Here is a 20,315-nt window from a genome sequence, read left to right on the forward strand (position 1 = left end):
GACTCTGGCTAGAAAACTGCATCAAAAAAACGCATCAAAAAACGCATCAAAAAACGGACCAAAAAAGGACCAAAAAAAGGACCTGCGTTTTCTGCCAAGAGCTGCAGTTTTTTAAAAAACAGTCAGGAAAAAAAAAGGATGGAAATCCTGAACGTGTGAACATACCCTAACAACCAAGTACATAAACTAATGTGTAGACAGGATATTAGGCTTTCATCCTGCACAGCTCACTGGAACTCGGAACCTGTTAGGTTTTTCCTGGCAGCCGACTTTCTTCCTTTCCTTTCTTCCTTTCCTTGCCCTTCAGGATGTTTTTTCATGCAGCTAAACATTTAAATATCTTTATTCTAAATTAGATTAGAAGGTGGTACAACTTAAGAGAAACACTTGGTGTTGTCCCCTGACATCAGTGATGGGTAAAAGCAATTCAGCTCAAATTATAATCCTGCAGCTCTCATCTTGGTATTGCCCCTATGTGGTTTAAATGTATTTTATTTTGCGAGAGATTGACTTTAGAGAGCTCATTTGGGGGCAATAAAACACCTAGTCTGGAGACTTTGCAGGGGAGGAAGGGACGCGTTGCTACTGCAGAAACAACCAGGTGCCTAATGTCTGCCCTTTATAAACCATTACTATTCTCACACAACAAGAGGTTGTCCAGTCTTGGGGTTCTATGTCTGCAGTCTCTACGTGACTTGTGAATCATCACAGCGCGCAGTGTGTCTGCTGTCTGGATTCTCTGGGAGTGTGCGATATTAATGCGGTCACATGTCGACTAGACGTGCGCGGCCTTTCTCAATACAAGCAAATTGAGGGAGGCCAGACACGTCTAGTCGGAGAGTGGCCAAAAGTATGCAAGCCATACTTCCAGTCACATGATCGCCAGCTCCCAAATCCTGACCTGTGCTTTGATTGTGCTGTGAGAATTTACAAGTATGAAGTCATAGTGACAGACTTGAGCCCAAGCCTGGATAACCCCTTTTTACGAATTTCCTGTTGAGGAAAGGGCAAAGTAGGAAAGATGTGGTACACCTGTCTGAGGGGTTAGTTCTAGGACTCAGTTTCCCTTGCAATCAAGTTCACAGGCTGACGCACAGACTTTCAGATATAACTTCTCTACAGGGCTTATAAAACTCTCAGAATTTCTCTGTAATGGTAGGTGCACACTAGTATTTTTGCAGAGAACGCCAAGTTTTTGAGAATTTGTAGAACTTCTGCTCCAAAACCAATAAAGGAAAGAAAAACCCCTCTGTATGTGTATGTACAGTAAACTAGGTAACCCAAACTATGGCTTGCAGATGTTGCTTCATCTGCCAACTATAGAAGCGATCTGCCTGCAAGAAAATGATTGTCCCATAGTGGGACAAAGTAAAAAAGTTAGGGAAACTTTAAAAAATAAATAAATTAAATTGTAAAAATATAAAAATAAAAAAAACAATATATATTCTATCACTAAATAATTATTTGAATGAAAAAAATTCTAAACAATAAAAGTACACACATTTACATATTTGGTATCGCCGCGTCCGCAACGTCCTGACCTATAAAACTGTCCCACTAGTTAACCCCTTTAGTGAGCACCATTTAAAAAAAGGCAAAAAACAATGCTTTATCATTATACTGCTGACCAAAAAGTGGAATAACACGCAATCAAAAATGATATATAAACATGGTACCACTGAAAATGTCATCTTGTCCCTCAAAAAAATGAGGCGCGAAACGGCTCCATCAGCAGAAAAATAGTGTTAGCTATCAGAATAAAGCGATGTAAAAATTATTCTTTCTATAAAAGTTTTTATTATATAAAAGCGCCAAAACATAAAAAAAAAGAGGTATCTCTGTAATCGTACTGACCCAAAGAATAAAACTGCCTTATAAATGGAACAGAACGGTATAAACACCCCCCCCCCCCCCCCAAAAAAAAAAAAAGAAAAATCATGAATTGCTGGTTTTTGCTCATTCTGTCTCCCAAAAAGTCGGAATAGAATGCGATCAAAAAATGTCATGTACCCAAAAATCATACCAATAAAAACGTCAGCTCGTCCCACAAAAAAAAAGACCTCACAAGACTCTGTATTGGGACCGGACTCCTGCTATGGGGACATTTTCCTGCCTCCTGTGATCCCACTCCGCCCTGCCCCCTCCCCACATGCCACATTCCAACCATAAGACGCACCCAAGAAGGTGGTGACCTCCTGCCAGAATGTATGTATTACTGGACACCTCCACATCATGTATATGAAGTCGGCCTCCAACTCATGACACCCCGGGCATTCTGAGGACTGAGAATGACCCATTTTTGCTAATTTAGCTGTTGTAAAATATGCTTGATGGATTATATATAGTTGTGTCAATTTGTTAGCGGATGGAGAAACCTTGATTGTGGACCCCAGCATCTCCTCCCAGTCCTCCTCCTGAATGTTAGGGATCAAGAGCTGCCATTTTCCCTTAACCGCCAAAGGCGTAGAGTCCATGATTGCTGATAGTAGATAGGTGTATGGAGTGGAGATAAGACCTTGTGGTCCCTGTGATTTAAGTAGGCTGATCAGTGGGATATAAGAGGTGTGCCTGTACCTATGTGGGATTGGATCGCTGACCTAAGTTGTAGGTACCTGAAGAATTGCCCTTGGAATTGCTTACTGAGTCTGTATATGTTCTAAAGACATGAGAATATTTTGATTATATAAGTCTTTGCTTTCTGGGTCTTCAGAAATGTATTGAAAGTAAGAGGAGGGATGTTCTTGTAGAGATTAGAAGTATGTGTTGTGCCAGAGTGGCATTTCTGCCACAACCTCAGTGAAATCAACTACTTTCTTAGCTTGTCTCCAGATTGTGCGGGCAAGCTTAAGGAGCGGTAACATCTTAGAAATGTTTATTGGGATTTCTGGAGACCGAAAAAACGAACAGTTCGTCCCCGCTGCTAGTGCCAAGTGATTCTCTGAGTTAGCCCAGGGTCACACTTGCGTGTGCAATGCGAAAAACTCTCGCATCATTACCTGGCACTGCCGCCGGCACTTGGGACTGGAGCGTTCAGCTGCATGTACTAGTTCTCACATTTCACATGCAAGTGTGACCCCAGCCTTAGGCAGAGGAGTACCTGGCATCCACGAGTCAATTGCCCTAAGCTGTCTCGCCAGTTAGTCTAAAAAGAAGTCTGGTAGTGCCGCCCTGCTTTGCTTTTTGGACCTTTGTAGGGTAGACAGTTTAAGTTTTTAGGCCAAGAGTTTCCCCAGATAAATCCGGTGATTAATGAGTTAAGAGTTGAAAAGAAGGGCTTAGGTATGTGTACCCCACTATGTTGAAATATAGCTAAATTTAGGGAGTAGGATCATTTTAACTAGATTTATCCTTCCAATGACTGAAAGTGGTAATTTGCTCCATTGTGTGAATTTAAGTTTAGCGTGGTCAAGCAGGGGGGAGATGTTAGATGGGAACTCATTTTTGCTATCTTTAGCAAAGTATAATGGCCAGGTATTTAAATTGAGACATAGTCTGGAGTGGAGATAGCCGTTTCAAATGGACCCCTGATGAATGTTGGAGAGGCATTAGTGCCGACTTATCCCAATTTATGTAGAGTCCAAAATATTTGCTAAATGGTTCTATTGTTTATATGACCTGTGGTAAAATTTCTTCAACCTTGTCCATAAATATTGCCATATTGTCAACGTATAGGCCAACAGTATCAGTTTGATCTGCTATGGTAATGCGCATAATTGTTGTTGTGGAAAGTATTCTTAGTGCTAAAGCTTCTATGGCTAAAGCAAATAGGGCAGGGGTTAAAGGGCAGTGCTACCTCATCCCCCTTCCAAGGTTGGAAGGGATCGGATGAAATGTTGTTGATTATTAATTGAGCTTTAGGGGCTGTATACAACATGTGGACCCAATTGGGGAATTTAGGGCCAGATGCGAATTTCTGGAGGCATGCGGACAAGAAAGGCCACTCTACAGAATCAAAAGCCTTAGCTGCATCAAGTGAAGCCAGGGCCCCCTCATCATCTTGTATCAGTGAGCTATATTGTACAATGGTCTGCACCCTTCTGATATTAAATGTACTTTTTTTCCTGGCATGAATCCAGTCTGATCTGGATGTATAATTTCGAGAATGACTAAGTGTTGTGGCAAGGATTTTTGTGAATATCTTGTAATCTACATTTACTAACAAAATTGGATGGTATGAATCACATTCTAGCAGGTCTTTCCCTTTTTTAAGAAGTATTATGTTCACCTCATAAAAGGAGACTCCGGTGCCACTTTATTGAAGTATTGTACTACAACATCATCATAGTAATTGGCAGACAGTGTCTTCAAAAAAAATGTCCCCAGATAGCCTGGTATGCGCATGCACGGACTCCGGTGCCATTTTATTGAAGTATTGTACTACAAAATTAAAGTGACCATGTTGTCAGAAATAACACTATTACCGTAACCTGCCAATATGTGGTTAATCTGCAAGTTAATGGCATTATTGGCCTGCACGCAGCTGAATGCAGCGAGGAGAAAATAGACTTTATTCTCCCCGCCAGCATTTGGTTTCAGTCATGTGGTGGGGTTGGTGCTCTTGAGGATGCAGAGTGGCCGATGTACCTGTGCCCCTGGCCCTGACACTGGCTCTACAAAGAAAGTAGCTGTTGGTCAGGGGCACTGTTACAGCAGCCACTCTGTATTTTCGGAGCGATGACTGACCAGCGCTGCCCCTGTCCCCATGACTGAAACAGAATTCTTCCCCCATCCTGCTCATCCATCCTGATATACTCTCCCTCATCCTGGAGTACGCACCCCTATTCTAGTCCCCCATCCTGGAATACGCTCTTCCATCCTAGTATATGCAACCCATCCTGGTCCACCATCCTGGAATATGCTGCCCGATTCTCCTCTTCTATCCTGGAATATGCTCCCCCTTCCTGGTATATGCTTCTCCATCCTGGATCCCCATCTTGCCTGCGCTGCTGTTGATTCAGCCATCCATAGATACATACAAACCACTCCTTCTTGCCTCTCACCCAATACCCTGCAGCGCGTTGTCTGCGTTATTTGAGTCATCATGTGTGAATACGGTTATTCGTGTCATTTTGTTGAAGACGCTGCAAATTTGTCTTTTTTTTTTAATCAGATAAATTTTTATTGAGCATAATAAATGTAATCTATTTATACAACAATTTGCATGTGTTTTATTTTAACAAGAAAATATACCCCTCCCCCCCCCTCCCTCCCTCTGATAACCAACCCCAACTTCCTACCCCCCCCCCCCCCCTCCACGAGAAGATCTTCTTTATTACAGACATATTGTATTATTAACATTGTTTTCCACAACTCCTCAATTATTCCCATTTTGCCATGGCTGCCATAGCTTTTGAAAAAACCCCATCTTATTCCTCTTGATATAAATGCTTTTTTCGAGCTGGACCATATGATTCGCTTGTGCGACAAATTCTCGTCTGGTTGGAGGTTCCTCCCTAATCCAGTATCTCGCAATCACTTTCCTTGCAACGAAGAGCAATCTAGCTATTGCCATTTTGGCAGTTTCGTCGGCCGACAATTCCTCCACATACCCAAGTATACGAACCACTGGATCCCTGGGAACCGCACATCCATGAAGCACCCCAATTTGGTTCATCACTGCTACCCAATACGAAAAGGGCCTGGGGCACAACCACAACATGTGAAGCATACCCGCCTCAGTCTGAGTGCACCTAGGGCACTCAGAATCAGATCTCACTCCTGCTTTGAACAACAAGTCGGGTGTCCTATAGGCCCTATTTACCACATACAGTTGCGACAGTCTCCCAGGCTCACTCATCGACAATTTGGGTATGTATTCAAGAATTGACTCCCATTTGTCGTCTATTTCCCCCAGTTCAGCCTCCCATTTCTCTCTAGCCTTAATCGGGTAATCCGCCAAGAATGTGTGCAGTAAATCCCCATAAACTTCCGATATAGCCCCCTTTGTTCCATTATTATTTAGTATACAGTCTAACATAAGATCCTTCTGAATCACCATGGGCCCCCTCCTCCTCTGTGCCTGAAAAGCGTGCTGAACTCTCCTATATTGATACCATTTTAACCCCGGAAACTGAAACTCCTGCTGAAGCGCATCGTAAGACTTAAGGCTCCCATTGTGAATCAATTGTCCTAACAACCTAATGCCTTTTTCTCTCCATTCTCCCATTCCTTCCATATGGTTAAATTCTTGAAGAGATGAGTTATCCCAGATAGGTGAGAATTCCGTGAATCCCCCCAACTCCCCTAATTCGCTTCAGCATCTGCCATACTCTATGAATTAACTTCATGGTGGGACAGCCAATCCCCAATTTTTTAAAGAGTCCTGATTCCAGACCCAAACTCAAGGGCCACATCCCGCTGATATGCACCAGACTACTATGACCCAGTTCTTCCTCTAACCCTTTCCCCCATCCCCTAAGATGTTGGCTCTGTGCAGACAGAAAGTACAGCCATGGGTTGGGTAATGCAAGCCCCCCCTCATCTTTGGGTCTCTGCAGAGTCTCCTGCCTAATCCTTGGGCTCTTCCTTCCCCACACCAACTCTCCGAATAACGATCTTAACTTACGGAATGTTCTCATTGGGATCCATACCGGAGAATTATGTAGAATATATAAGATCTGAGGCATCACCACCATCTTGAGGACATTTACTCTTCCTACCACCGACAAATTTAGCTTACTCCAAACTGAGATCTTGGTGCGTATCTTAGTTACTAAAGGCTCGAGATTAAGTTCCTCAAATCTGGTTAAGGGAAGAGCTACCTGAATCCCCAAATATTTAAATTGTGTGACCACCCTTAATTTTGTACCTTCTTCCACCTCCCTCGTACAATCCACTTCTTCTCTATCTACCTGCAAAACGCTCGATTTGTCCCAATTGATGACTAACCCTGAAATTTGCCCAAATCTCTCGATTAGTGCTATTACGTTCCTCAATGGTTTCCCAGAGCTCTCTAGAAAAAGCAATATGTCATCTGCATACAAGGCAATTTTTTTCCTCCATCTTCCCATATAAAAATCCTTTCACCATTTGAGACCTTCTGATAGCCGCTGCCAGTGGCTCCACCGCCAAAGCAAACAGCAACGGGGACAATGGGCACCCCTGCCTAGTACCTCTAAAGAGCTGAAAGCTGTCTGACATCGCATTGTTCACCTTGATTTTGGCCACCGGAGAGGAGTATAGGAGTCTCACCCATGACATAAAGACTGGCCCAAACCCACAACGACTCAGCACCGACCACAGGTATTGCCATTCTATACTATCAAAGGCCTTATGTGCGTCGAGGGAAACCACCACTCTCCTGCCAGCATTATCAGCCGGTATTTGCATATTGAGAAATAGCCTTCTCAAATTAATGGCAGTTGATTTATTAGGCATAAAGCCTGATTGGTCCGAATGAACCACTTTTTCACCCGGGTCAGCCTGTTCGCCAGGGCCTTAGCCAGAATCTTGACATCTGTTAGGAGTGATATTGGTCTATATGACTCCGGTAACCGTGGGTTTTTGTCTGGTTTGTGGATGACCACAATAATGGCCTCCCGCATGGAATTAGGCAATATACCCCTCTCCAGCGACTCCTCAAAGACCCCCAACAACTGAGCCAGCAGCACTTCAGCAAGGACACCATAAAGTTCAACAGGAATGCCGTCCGCCCCCGGCGCCTTCCCTCCCGCCATGGATCTCAAGGCACCCTCCAATTCCTCCACCGTAAGCGGCCTATCCAACCAATCTCTATCCTCTGTCTCTATTCTAGGCAATTCTGCCTCCTCTAGAAACCTGTCAATACCTTCTTCCCCCTGTTCCAATCGTGATGAATATAATTTGCTGTAAAATCCCTTAAATCCTTCCACAATTTGGGCCCCCTGTGTGACAATACTACCATTCTCCAATTCTAAGGCATGTACGTATGCCGAGTCCCTCTGTGCAGATGCCACCACCGACAGCAGATGACCCACCCTCTCTCCCTCCGCATAAAATGCCTCTTTGGAAATTTCTTGTCCTTTCTGCTCTACGTAAGTGTAACTTATTCACCTCCTCCTGAGCCATCTTCATACGCTTTATGGTGTCCTGTGAGCGCAGAGCGTTTAATTCTTCCATTATCGCTTTATCCAATTCCCTCGTTCGTGTCTTGTGTCTAGATATCTCTCTAAATAATATCCCCCTCAGATATGCCTTCATGGTGTCCCACACCACGTATTTCGCTGCACTACCGTTATTAATTTGGAAGAACTCCTCCAGCTCCTCCCCTATCTTTCCCGTATCGAGGATTTGCAACCAGAAAGGGTTAATTTTCCACCCCCGTTTAGCTATCTCCCCCTGGCTTTCAATTTGCAGTGTTACCACCAGCGGACTATGGTCCGAGATTACCCTAGTCATATATTCCACCTCCTCCGCCAGCCCATCCATTCCTTCATTACCTAGGGCCAAATCGATACGAGACGAGCCGTATGTCGCCGAATAGCAGGAAAAACAGTATCTGTCAATGTTACGGACTCTCCACAGATCCCTCCATGCCACTTCTTTCAAATAACTGCCAAACGCTGTCTCATTCCCTTCCGCCCTTAGCGGTGCGTGCTGACCCTTATCCCAGTGATCATTGATAATGTTATTGACATCTCCTATTATAAGCAAAGGAACTCCTCCCCATCTACCGGCTATATTTAGGATTTCCTGCAATTTTTTCCCCGAGTACGGTGGAGGAATATATACCGACACTACACATAGCAATTTAGCAAATATTTTACACACTAGGAATACATATTGTCCATCACTATCTATCATCTCCACCTCCTCAAACGGTACGCTCGTGTGCACAAGAATTGACACCCCTCTAGCGTAGGCCGAGAATGTCGCGTGATACGCCTTCCTCACCCATCTTTTATGCAGTATATCCACTTTTTCTTTAACTAAATGGGTTTCCTGAAGGCATATCAGCGAGGGCCTCTGTTTCAAAATATATTGCAAAATCGCCGTTCGCTTTGTATTGTTCGATAGACCTCTAATGTTCCAGCTCAAAATTTTAACTTTATCTCCCATCATAGTGCCAAACAATGAAAATGCTCTTCTCCCATCCTTTGATCTTCTTCCCCCCCTGAACTGACCCCGCCCACCCCAAACCTCCCCCCAATCCCTCATTATTGCAAAATAACCCAAACCTTACCTCTCCCTCCCTCAATAACCTCCTTCCTCGCAAAACTCCTACTCCCTCTCTATATGAGAAAAAGGGAACGTACTAACACACTCCTACCAGTGACTTAAAAGCTGACACTCACCCACAATAAATTCCCCTCTATCCATCAGTCGTTCCCCTCCCCCCGCCCATCTGAAACATAATGTAAAAACAGTTGCGCCGCCGAACACAACCATAGCGCACTAGTCCTTCAAAACAAATTTCTCCAGTATTGTCACAATGAACCGGTAACTCAGTTAATTCTGCCAAATGAACACTTTAGTCAGAAAATCACTCCTGGTCCTCCTCAGCGGTTCTTTTCCGCTCCAATACGCTTCGCGTTCAGATCCAACCAATGCGACACTTCCTCAGGGCTCTGAAAAAAGTGGACCTTGTCCATAGCCACCACACGTAGTTTTGCCGGATACAGCATAGAATAAGCTAGGCCCAGTTCACGCAAACGTCTTTTAGCCTCTCCAAATTTCATCCTAAGTGTCTGCACAATTGTGGAATAGTCAGGATAGATAGATACTCGGTTGCCATCGATGGTTAATTCCTCCATATTCCTGGCCTTTCTCAGCAGAATATCTCGGTCCCTATAGTTCAGGATTTTAGCCAGACAGGTCCTTGGAGGGGATCCAGGGGGCAAAGGTCTGGACGGCACCCGGTGCGCTCTTTCAACCGCAAATAATTTAGTGAGACTATCTCCTCCCACCTTAGTTTTCAGCCATGTCTCCATAAATTCAGTGGGGTTGTTTCCTTCTGCCTTTTCAGGCACACTGATAATTCTCAAGTTATTTCTACGTGAGCGGTTCTCCAGATCGTCAGTTTTAAGCTCCAACTCTGAAATGCGCTGGACATATTTTTTTCTCCCTTTTAGTCATTTCGGCAATTTGGTCCTCCACTCCCCCTACACGTTCCTCCAACAGTTCAACTCTCCCCTCCATTTTGTGCATAGCTGAGCGGAACGAGGAAACCTCCCCCTTCAGGCCATCTACCTGAGCAGTTAGGGTTGTTAATGCAGTCTTGCAAGACAGTATAGCAGAGAAAATGTCCCTCGGGGTCGGCTCCGCAGCTTCATCAGTACATACAGTTCCCAGCTGTGCTGCACAATCCAGGGCCAGCCCAGCCACTTTATCCATTGGAGCATTGCTTATGGCTGGTGTTATGGTGGGTGCCATGCAGGATTCACTCTCCACCACCTCCCTCTGTGCCCCAGCCTGCTCACCCGTCTGCTCCACTGAGTCCACCGCTCCTCCTGTCACCTCTCCTTCAGCTCCTTGCATGATCCGTCCTGCCTCCTGTTCTGGCGAACTGCTCCAGCTTTGCTAATATTTCTAGCCGCTTCTGGTAAGCAGCGCCTGCCTTTGCCGCCTCCTCCGCTGCGCTGTCGGCGCCATCTTGGGAGCGCGTGCAGCCCGCCACCCCGGCTTCTTTCTGCCTTTTGCGCGTCATTTACCGGCTCCTGCAGCGTGCGGTTTACTCTCCCTGCTCCCCGGTTACTCAGGAGCTGCTCCTCCGGTGTTTGGCGTTCGGCGGCGCCTTTAGAATCTCCTAAGTCTCCGTTCGGGCAGCGGGAGAGGTCCGGCAAGCGTCCTCTCACATCTCCTGCTAGGCCACGCCCCCTGCAAATTTGTTTTTAACAAAATGGCGCCAAGATTGCGCTATGCTCAGGAGCAGACGTCACACTCCTCCTCCAGCCTTGATGGAGATTGCGGTTGGTATGTCCTCCTGGTGCCGGAGACTGCAATATGCGGTCAGCGCCTACACATACCACGATCTCCAGCGCCGCTCTCCTTCATCCTCATCTTCCTCCCTGTCACCGCTGGATTTGTCTTTCAGTCAGCCACACTGCACAGGTGCAGTGTATAGAGACTTCAAACAGGTCCCTCCCTGCACTATATTACATATTTTCTAATATACTTGGTTTAAAAATTCCCAACCGTTCACGAACTACACGAACGCCTAATGTATTTTTTTTTTTTTTTTTTATTTCCTGTCTGGGGACTATTCATTTGAGAATCTGTGTGTTGAGCTGCTTGTTGTCATCAGCAGGCAGAGGCTGTGGTCACTGTCACAGCCCATGCACCCTCCCTGAAATGAAGCCTAATCAGTAATGCTCGTTTCAGGGGCTGTCTCGTCTATGCATGTCTCTGTTCCTAGAATAGTAGTAAGCTGGCAACATGGGGGTGTCACTATATCCAGCAGAGACCAGAGGCAGGATTAGTCTTCTGCACTGCTGGGTATAGTGACACTGCTCTGTGGGTGGCTTATTACTATTTATAAGCTGACAAGAGCGAGCACAGTGAAGACCGTGCTGGCACATTGCTGTGTGCAGTATTGACAGCACTTTTTCATTTTCTCACCAATTTGCTGCTTCCCTTTTTCATTTAAAACCTGAAGGTTAGTGCTGTTGTACTGATTAAAATGATACCTTGGTTGATGATGAAATCTCTAGTGTGTTTTTTTTTTTAACCCCTTAACCCCCGGAGCTCTTGTTTTTTACTCCCCTTCTTTCCAGAGCCATAACTTTTTTTTTTTCCATCAATATGGCCATATGAGGGCTTATTTTTTGCGGGACGAGTTATACTTTTGAACGACACCATTGGTTTTACCATGTCGTGTATCAGAAAATGTGAAAAAAATTCCAAGTGCGATGAAATTGCCAAAAAAGTGCAATCCCACACTTGTTTGGCTTTGCTAGGTTCACTAAATGCTAAAACTGACCTGCCATTATCATTCTAAAGGTCATTACGAGTTAATAAAGAAAAGAGAACCTAGACATGTTTGGTGTCTTAGTGGTAAAACAAAATTCCAAAGTTTGCAAAAAAAAAAATTACGCAATTTTCCAATACCAGTAGCGTCTCCATTTTTCCTGATCTCGGGTTAACTGAGGGCTTATTTTTTGCGTGCCGAGCTGACTTTTTTAACCCCTTAATCCCATATGACGTACTATCCCGTCCAGGTGACCTGGGACTTAATTCCCAGTGACGGGATAGGGGGTAGCGCGGCCGGATGTCAGCTATGTGCCAGGAGTGTTCACGGATAGCTCCTGGCACATTAACTCCCGGAACACTGCAATCAAAGATGATCGCAGTTTTCCGGCGGCATAGGGAAGCATCGCGCAGGGAGGGGGCTCCCTGCGTGCTTCCCGGAGACCCTCGGAGCAACGCGATGTGATCGTGTTGCTCCAAGGGTCTCCTACCTCCTCCTCCCTGCAGGCCTGGATCCAAAATGGCCGCAGGGGGCCTTCCGGGTCCTGAAGGGAGGTGGGTTTCAAACGCCTGCTCAGAGCAGGCGCCGGGAAGCCTCCCTGCAGTGCCTCCCCTACACGGAGGATGTGGTATGATCGGATCATGTTCCTGTACGGTCAGGCACAGCCATTACACAGTGCACAACAGCGGCACATTTATAAGATTAAATAAAATGTTCCTGCAGTGAGAAACACATCCAGTTGTGGAACTTATTATTCTTAGATCTATTCCTCAAAACTACTGGAACACGCCCATCTTGAACTGTCCTCCCATCTATCTTCCTGCTCCCTTTTCGACCGCTTACAATCAGGCTTCCGGTCACACCACTCCACTGAAACTGCTCTAACTAAGGTCACCAATGACCTATTAATCGCCAAGAGCAAGCGACACTACTCTATCCTTCTCCTGGACCTTTCCTCTGCCTTTGACACAGTGGACCATTCCCTATTACTACAGGTCCTCTCATCCCTTGGCATCACAGACTTGGCCCTATCCTGGATCTCGTCATACCTAACCTATCGGGTGGACAGATTACTGGGAGGGGCTGGTGAGGACCCAGCGGTCATGGTGCACATTGGCACAAATGACAAAGTTAGAGGTAGGTGGAAGGTCCTTAAAGATGATTTCAGGGAATTAGGCTGCAAGCTGAAAGCAAGGACCTCCAACGTGGTATTTTCCGAAATACTGCCTGTACCACGTGCCACGCCAGAGAGGCAACGGGAGATTAGGGAGGTTAATAAGTGGCTCAAGAATTGGTGTAGGAAGGAGGGGTTTGGGTTCCTGCAGAACTGGGCCGACTTCTCAGTTGGCTACAGGCTCTACGCTAGGGACGGGCTGCACCTCAATGGGGAGGGTGCATCTGTGTTGGGGGAGAAAATGGCTAGAAGGTTGGAGGAGTGTTTAAACTAGGAATTGGGGGGGGGGGGGAGGGTATTCATTTTATAGGAGGGGAAGATAGTGCAGATAGAGACCTGGGCACAAATAAGGAAGTTGGGGGTGGCGGTGGCATGGGGGGTGGGGTTAGAACAGTTAATAATTTAAGAAAGAATAGAGGTGCAGAATAGAGGTGCAGAGAGATACATAAAATGTATGTATACTAATGCCAGAAGCCTCGCCAACAAAATGGACGAATTAGAACTAATGTTGTTGGAGCATAATTATGACATGGTGGGAATATCTGAGACATGGCTGGATGAGAGCCATGACTGGGCTTTTAAATTGCAGGGCTATATCCTGTTCAGAAATGACCGTACAGATAAGCGAGGGGGTGGGGTGTGTCTATGTAAAATCGTCCTTAAAACCCATCCTGCGTGATAATGTAGGTGAATTTAATGAAAATGTAGAATCCCTGTGGGTGGAGATAAGGGGAGGGGGAAAAAATAATAAATTACTGATAGGGGTTTGTTATAAATACAAAATAATGGAAGCAATGGAGAATATCCTCGTAAAGCAAATAGATGCAGCTGCGACTCAAGGAGAAGTCATTATTATGGGGGACTTCAACTACCCTGAAATAGATTGGGGAACAGAAATCTGCAGTTCCAGCAAAGGTAATCGGTTTTTGACAACTATGAGAGACAATTACTTTTCACAACTGGTTCAGGACCCAACAAGAAGGGGGGCACTGCTAGACCTAATTAACCAACAGGCCAGACCGCATAGCAAATGTAAGGGTTGGGGGTCACTTGGGTAATAGCGATCACAAAATAAGTTTTCATATATCCTTTAAAAAGATGTGTAATAGAGGGGTTACAAGGACACTAAACTTCAGGAGGGCAAATTTCCAACGGATGAGAGAGGATCTTGGTGCAATTAACTGGGACGATATCCTGAGACACAAAAATACACAGAGAAAATGGGAGACATTTATTAGCATCCTGGATAGGACCTGTGCACAGTATATACCGTATGGGAATAAACATACCAGAAATAGGAGGAAACCAATATGGCTAAATAGAGCTGTAAGGGGCACAATAAGTGACAAAAATAAAGCATTTAGAGAATTAAAGGAAGTAGGTGGTGAGGAGGCATTAAATAAATACAGAAAATTAAATAAATTCTGCAAAAAGCAAAACAAGGCAGCAAAGATTGAGACAGAGAGACTCATTGCCAGAGAGAGTAAAAATAATCCTAAAATATTCTTTAACTACATAAATAGTAAGAAACTAAAAAATGATAGTGTTGGCCCCCTTAAAAATAGTCTGGGTGAAATGGTGGATGAGGAAAAAGCCAATATGCTAAATGACTTTTTTTCATCAGTATTTACACAAGAAAATCCCATGGCAGACAAAATGACTAGTGATAAAAATTCCCAATTAAATGTCACCTGCTTAACCCAGCAGGAAGTGCGGCGGCGTCTAAAAATCACTAAAATTGACAAATCTCCGGGCCCGGATGGGATACACCCTCGAGTGCTGCAGGAATTAAGTACAGTCATTGATAGACCATTATTTTTAATCTTTAAAGACTCCATAATAACAGGGTCTGTACCACAGGACTGGCGTATAGCAAATGTGGTGCCAATATTCAAAAAGGGGACAAAAACTGAACTCTGTAATTATAGGCCAGTAAGCTTAACCTCTATTGTGGGTAAAATACTGGAGGGCATTCTAAGGGATGCTATACTGGAGTATCTGAAGAGGAATAACCTCATGACCCAGTATCAGCACGGGTTTACTAGGGACCGTTCCTGTCAGACTAATCTGATCAATTTCTATGAAGAGGTAAGTTCCGGATTGGACCAAGGGAACCCAGTGGATGTAGTATATATGGACTTTTCAAAAGCTTTTGATACGGTGCCACACAAGGTTGATACATAAAATGAGAATAATGGGGATAGGGGAAAATATGTGTAAGTGGGTTAAGAGCTGGCTCAGGGATAGGAAACAAAGGGTGTTTATTGGGTAGCGGTTAGCAGTGGGGTACCACAGGGGTCAGTATTGGGCCCTCTTCTTTTTAACATATTTATTAATGACCTTGTAGGGGGCATTCAGAGTAGAATTTCAATATTTGCAGATGACACTAGACTCTGCAGGGTAATCAATACAGAGGAGGACAATTTTATATTACAGGATGATTTATGTAAACTAGAAGCTTGGGCTGATAAATGGCAAATGAGCTTTAATGGGGATAAATGTAAGGTCATGCACTTGGGTAGAAGTAATAAGATGTATAATTATGTGCTTAATTCTAAAACTCTGGGCAAAACCGTCAATGAAAAAGACCTGGGTGGATGACAAACTCTTATTCAGTGGCCAGTGTCAGGCAGCTGCTACAAAGGCAAATAAAATAATGGGATGCATTAAAAGAGGCATAGATGCTCATGAGGAGAACATAATTTTACCTCTATACAAGTCACTAGTTCGACCACACTTAGAATACTGTGCACAGTTCTGGTCTCCGGTGTATAAGAAAGACATAGCTGAACTAGAGCGGCTGCAGAGAAGAGCGACCAAGGTTATTAGAGGACTGGGGGGTCTGCAATACCAAGATAGGTTATTACACTTGGGGCTATTTAGTTTGGAAAAACGAAGACTAAGGGGTGATCTTATTTTAATGTATAAATATATGAGGGGACAGTAGAAAGACCTTTCTGATCTTTTTAATCATAGACCTGAAACAGGGACAAGGGGGCATCCTCTGCTTTTGGAGGAAAAAAGGTTTAAGCATAATAACAGACGCGGATTCTTTACTGTAAGAGCAGTGAGATTATGGAACTCTCTGCCGTATGATGTTGTAATGAGTGATTCATTACTTAAAATTAAGAGGGGACTGGATACCTTTCTGGAAAAGTATAATGTTACAGGGTATATACACTAGATTCCTTGATAGGGCGTTGATCCAGGGAACTAGTCTGATTGCCGTATGTGGAGTCGGGAAGGAATTTTTTTTCCCCAATGTGGAGCTTACTCTTGCCACATGGGGTTTTTTTTTGCCTTCCTCTGGATCAACATGTTAGGGCATGTTAGGTTAGGCTATGGGTTGAACTAGATGGACTTATGGTCTTCCTTCAACCTTAATAACTATGTAATAACTATGTAACTACAGGTCCTTCTCAAAAAATTAGCATATAGTGTTAAATTTCATTATTTACCATAATGTAATGATTACAATTAAACTTTCATATATTATAGATTCATTATCCACCAACTGAAATTTGTCAGGTCTTTTATTGTTTTAATACTGATGATTTTGGCATACAACTCCTGATGACCCAAAAACCCTGTCTCAATAAATTAGCATATTTCACCCATCCAATCAAAGTGTTTTTTAATAACAAACAAAAAAACCATCAAATAATAATGTTCAGTTATGCACTCAATACTTGGTCGGGAATCCTTTGGCAGAAATGACTGCTTCAATGCGGCGTGGCATGGAGGCAATCAGCCTGTGACACTGCTGAGATGTTATGGAGGCCCAGGATGCTTCAATAGCGGCCTTAAGCTCATCCAGAGTGTTGGGTCTTGCGTCTCTCAACTTTCTCTTCACAATATCCCACAGATTCTCTATGGGGTTCAGGTCAGGAGAGTTGGCAGGCCAATTGAGCACAGTAATACCATGGTCAGTAAACCATTTACCAGTGGTTTTGGCACTGTGAGCAGGTGCCAGGTCGTGCTGAAAAATGAAATCTTCATCTCCATAAAGCATTTCAGCCGATGGAAGCATGAAGTGCTCCAAAATCTCCTGATAGCTAGCTGCATTGACCCTGCCCTTGATGAAACACAGTGGACCAACACCAGCAGCTGACATGGCACCCCACACCATCACTGACTGTGGGTACTTGACACTGGACTTCAGGCATTTTGGCATTTCCTTCTCCCCAGTCTTCCTCCAGACTCTGGCACCTTGATTTCCGAATGACATGCAAAATTTGCTTTCATCAGAAAAAAGTACTTGGGACCACTTAGCAACAGTCCAGTGCTGCTTCTCTGTAGCCCAGGTCAGGCGCCTCTGCCGCTGTTTATGGTTCAAAAGTGGCTTTACCTGGGGAATGCGGCACCTTTAGCCCATTTCCTGCACACGCCTGTGCACGGTGGCTCTGGATGTTTCCACACCAGACTCAGTCCACTGCTTCCTCAGGTTCCCCAAGGTCTGGAATCGGTCCTTCTCCACAATCTTCCTCAGGGTCCGGTCTCCTCTTCTCGTTGTACAGCGTTTTCTGCCACATTGTTTCCTTCCAACAGACTTACCATTGAGGTGCCTTGATACAGCACTCTGGGAACAGCCTATTTGTTGAGAAATTTCTTTCTGGGTCTTACCCTCTTGCTTGAGGGTGTCAATGATGGCCTTCTTGACATCTGTCAGGTCGCTAGTCTTACCCATGATGGGGGTTTTGAGTAATGAACCAGGCAGGGAGTTTATAAAAGCCTCAGGTATCTTTTGCATGTGTTTAGAGTTAATTAGTTGATTCAGAAGATTAGGGTAATAGGTCGTTTAGAGAACCTTTTCTTGATATGCTAATTTATTGAGACAGGTTTTTTGGGTTATCAGGAGTTGTATGCCAAAATCATCAGTATTAAAACAATAAAAGACCTGACAAATTTCAGTTGGTGGATAATGAATCTATAATATATGAAAGTTTAATTGTAATCATTACATTATGGTAAATAATGAAATTTAACACTATATGCTAATTTTTTTGAGAAGGACCTGTATGTAACTGACCGAACATTCAGCATCTCCCATTCACACACCACCTCCTCACCTCGCCCCCTATCTGTCGGAGTCCCGCAGGGTTCAGTTCTAGGGCCTCTGCTCTTCTCCATTTACACTTTTGGCCTGGGACAGCTCATAGAATCTGTTTTCAGTATCATCTCTATGCTGATGACACAGATCTACATCTCTGGACCAGATATCACCACCCTACTAACCAGAATCCCTCAATGTCTATCCTCTATTTCATCCTTCTTCTCTGCTAAATTTCTAAAACTTAACATGGACAAAACAGAATTCATTGTCTTTCCCCTATCTGATGCGAAAACGAACCTATCCATTACAGTAAACGGCTGCCCACTGTCCCAAGTCCCACAAGCTCGCTGTCTCGGGGTAATCCTTGACACTGATCTCTCCTTCAAACCGCATATCCAAGCCCTTTCCACTTCCTGCCGCCTTCAACTCAAAAATATTTCACGGATCCGTACATTCCTAGACCAAGAATCTGAAAAACCCTAGTCCATGCCCTCATCTCCCGCCTCGACTACTGTAACCTCCTGCTCTGTGGCCTCCCCTCGAACACTCTCGCACCCCTCCTCACATGTAAAGCGCCATGGAATAAATGGCGCTATAATAATAAATAATAATAATAATCTATTGATTTAAATTGAATTTTTGTTTGTGGTAAAAGGAATTGCTATGATTGATTTAATGAATTTTCTGGTGTACATTTCAACAACTGGCTTTGGTAACTTCTGGTCTTTACTGTACTTTGTTCTTTAAAATGCTAAATGGATCATAACTAAAATCTGAAAACCGAGACTTTAAACTTTTTTTTTTTTTTTTATATCTTCTCAGGCAGACGATGACGATGAGGGGGGTACAGCAGAAGAGTCTTCAGAAGATCAGTGACCTCACTACTTTCACCTCATCCTGTATCAACCTCAGCTTCTAACTTAATACCACATTCTCTAGTCAGACTCATATGTGTGACCCACTAAACTACAGACAGGACAGAAGTACTTATGCCTCCTGCCACAATACTCAGGTCTTTATTAGTGCTGGCAGTTCTGCTACCAAGTGCTGTGCTGGTACGGTTTATTGAATTTCTGCCTTCCTTTAAGTCACTGCCAGCATTAATATAATCTCTAGATCATCAATTCTCATGTTAGGAGCATGCAGTAGTAATGTCCGTGCACAAGCAAAGGAATATTTTTGTCTTTATGTAAAGTACCAAACCGCTTATTTTAAATTCAATCTTCCTGTGCAACAATTGCTCAATTTTATATCTATTAATTGTGTATTGACTTTTGCATTTACTGATCCACAGCAAATGATTCTCAGGCAAAGCCCATCTTTTCACCAGTAACTTGGTGTAAATCCATATGTGCCTGGGTGTCTATGAAAGTAGTGTGACTATGTATGGGAGCACTCAGTGCAAATTGTATAAATGGTGCTAATTTTGCCCATATCTTTGTGCTTTGCTAGATATGTTTCCAAAAAACATTATTTTAGAGTCGTTTTTCTAAATTCATGGCTGACTTTACAATTGAGTATGTGTTACATCATGTGTTATTAGATTAAAGTGCTGTCAATAGATGAAATTGTGTGTGTAGATGAACAAATTTTTACAATACTTACAAGGATAGTACATGTTAACTAGTAGTGAATCATGCGGATTGACAGTCTGTGCATTTGTGTTTTATGTCTACAAATACAGTGTGCTAGATGTCTTACTAAATTTGTTTTCAAGTCATATCAAACTCTGACTAAACATCCCAAATGTGGCAAGAACTCTTGAGGTCTGATCTGAATACTGCACTAGATTATCATGTTTGCTTAAAGTTCCAATAAAGTACACTTTTTTTTCTAGTGCAAATGTCATCCTTATTTTATTCAGCCCACAGTAATTGTTAGGTTATCTTGGCCATATTTTTATAAGGTTCACTAAGGGGCATATTCACTTCTAACTATTCCATAAGATTAGTAGATGTAGATTAGACAGCCAAAATGCATAAAATTTTATAGTGGTGTGTGTGCGCTTCTAAGATGACGACAACCTGGAACAGAGGTTCTCATGTCCTGTCTTCCATCCTGTGTACAGCTTAGGCTAGTTTCACATTTGCGGTAGAATCCGCAGCGTTGCATCCGCAAGTGCAGGAAAAAACGCATAAAAACACGTACAAACGCGGCGTTTTTGAGCCGCATGCGGGGAATGCATGAGGTTAACAAATGCCGCG

General features: G+C 43.8%; 1 protein-coding gene across 1 annotated transcript in view; it reads left to right on the forward strand.

Moving 5' to 3' along the window:
* LOC138669825 (high mobility group protein HMG-I/HMG-Y-like) overlaps window positions 1-19,954 on the forward strand; it is a 98,301-nt gene extending 78,347 nt beyond the window's left edge. Inside the window, exon 6 of the mRNA XM_069756600.1 lies at window positions 18,934-19,954. Within this exon, the coding sequence (XP_069612701.1) occupies window positions 18,934-18,987 (54 nt within the window). The 3' untranslated portion in view covers window positions 18,988-19,954. The remainder of the gene's footprint in view (window positions 1-18,933) is intronic.
* Window positions 19,955-20,315: the final 361 nt, after the last annotated feature.

The sequence above is a fragment of the Ranitomeya imitator genome, chromosome 3 (assembly GCF_032444005.1).
Source record: "Ranitomeya imitator isolate aRanImi1 chromosome 3, aRanImi1.pri, whole genome shotgun sequence".
Taxonomy (NCBI): domain Eukaryota; kingdom Metazoa; phylum Chordata; class Amphibia; order Anura; family Dendrobatidae; genus Ranitomeya; species Ranitomeya imitator.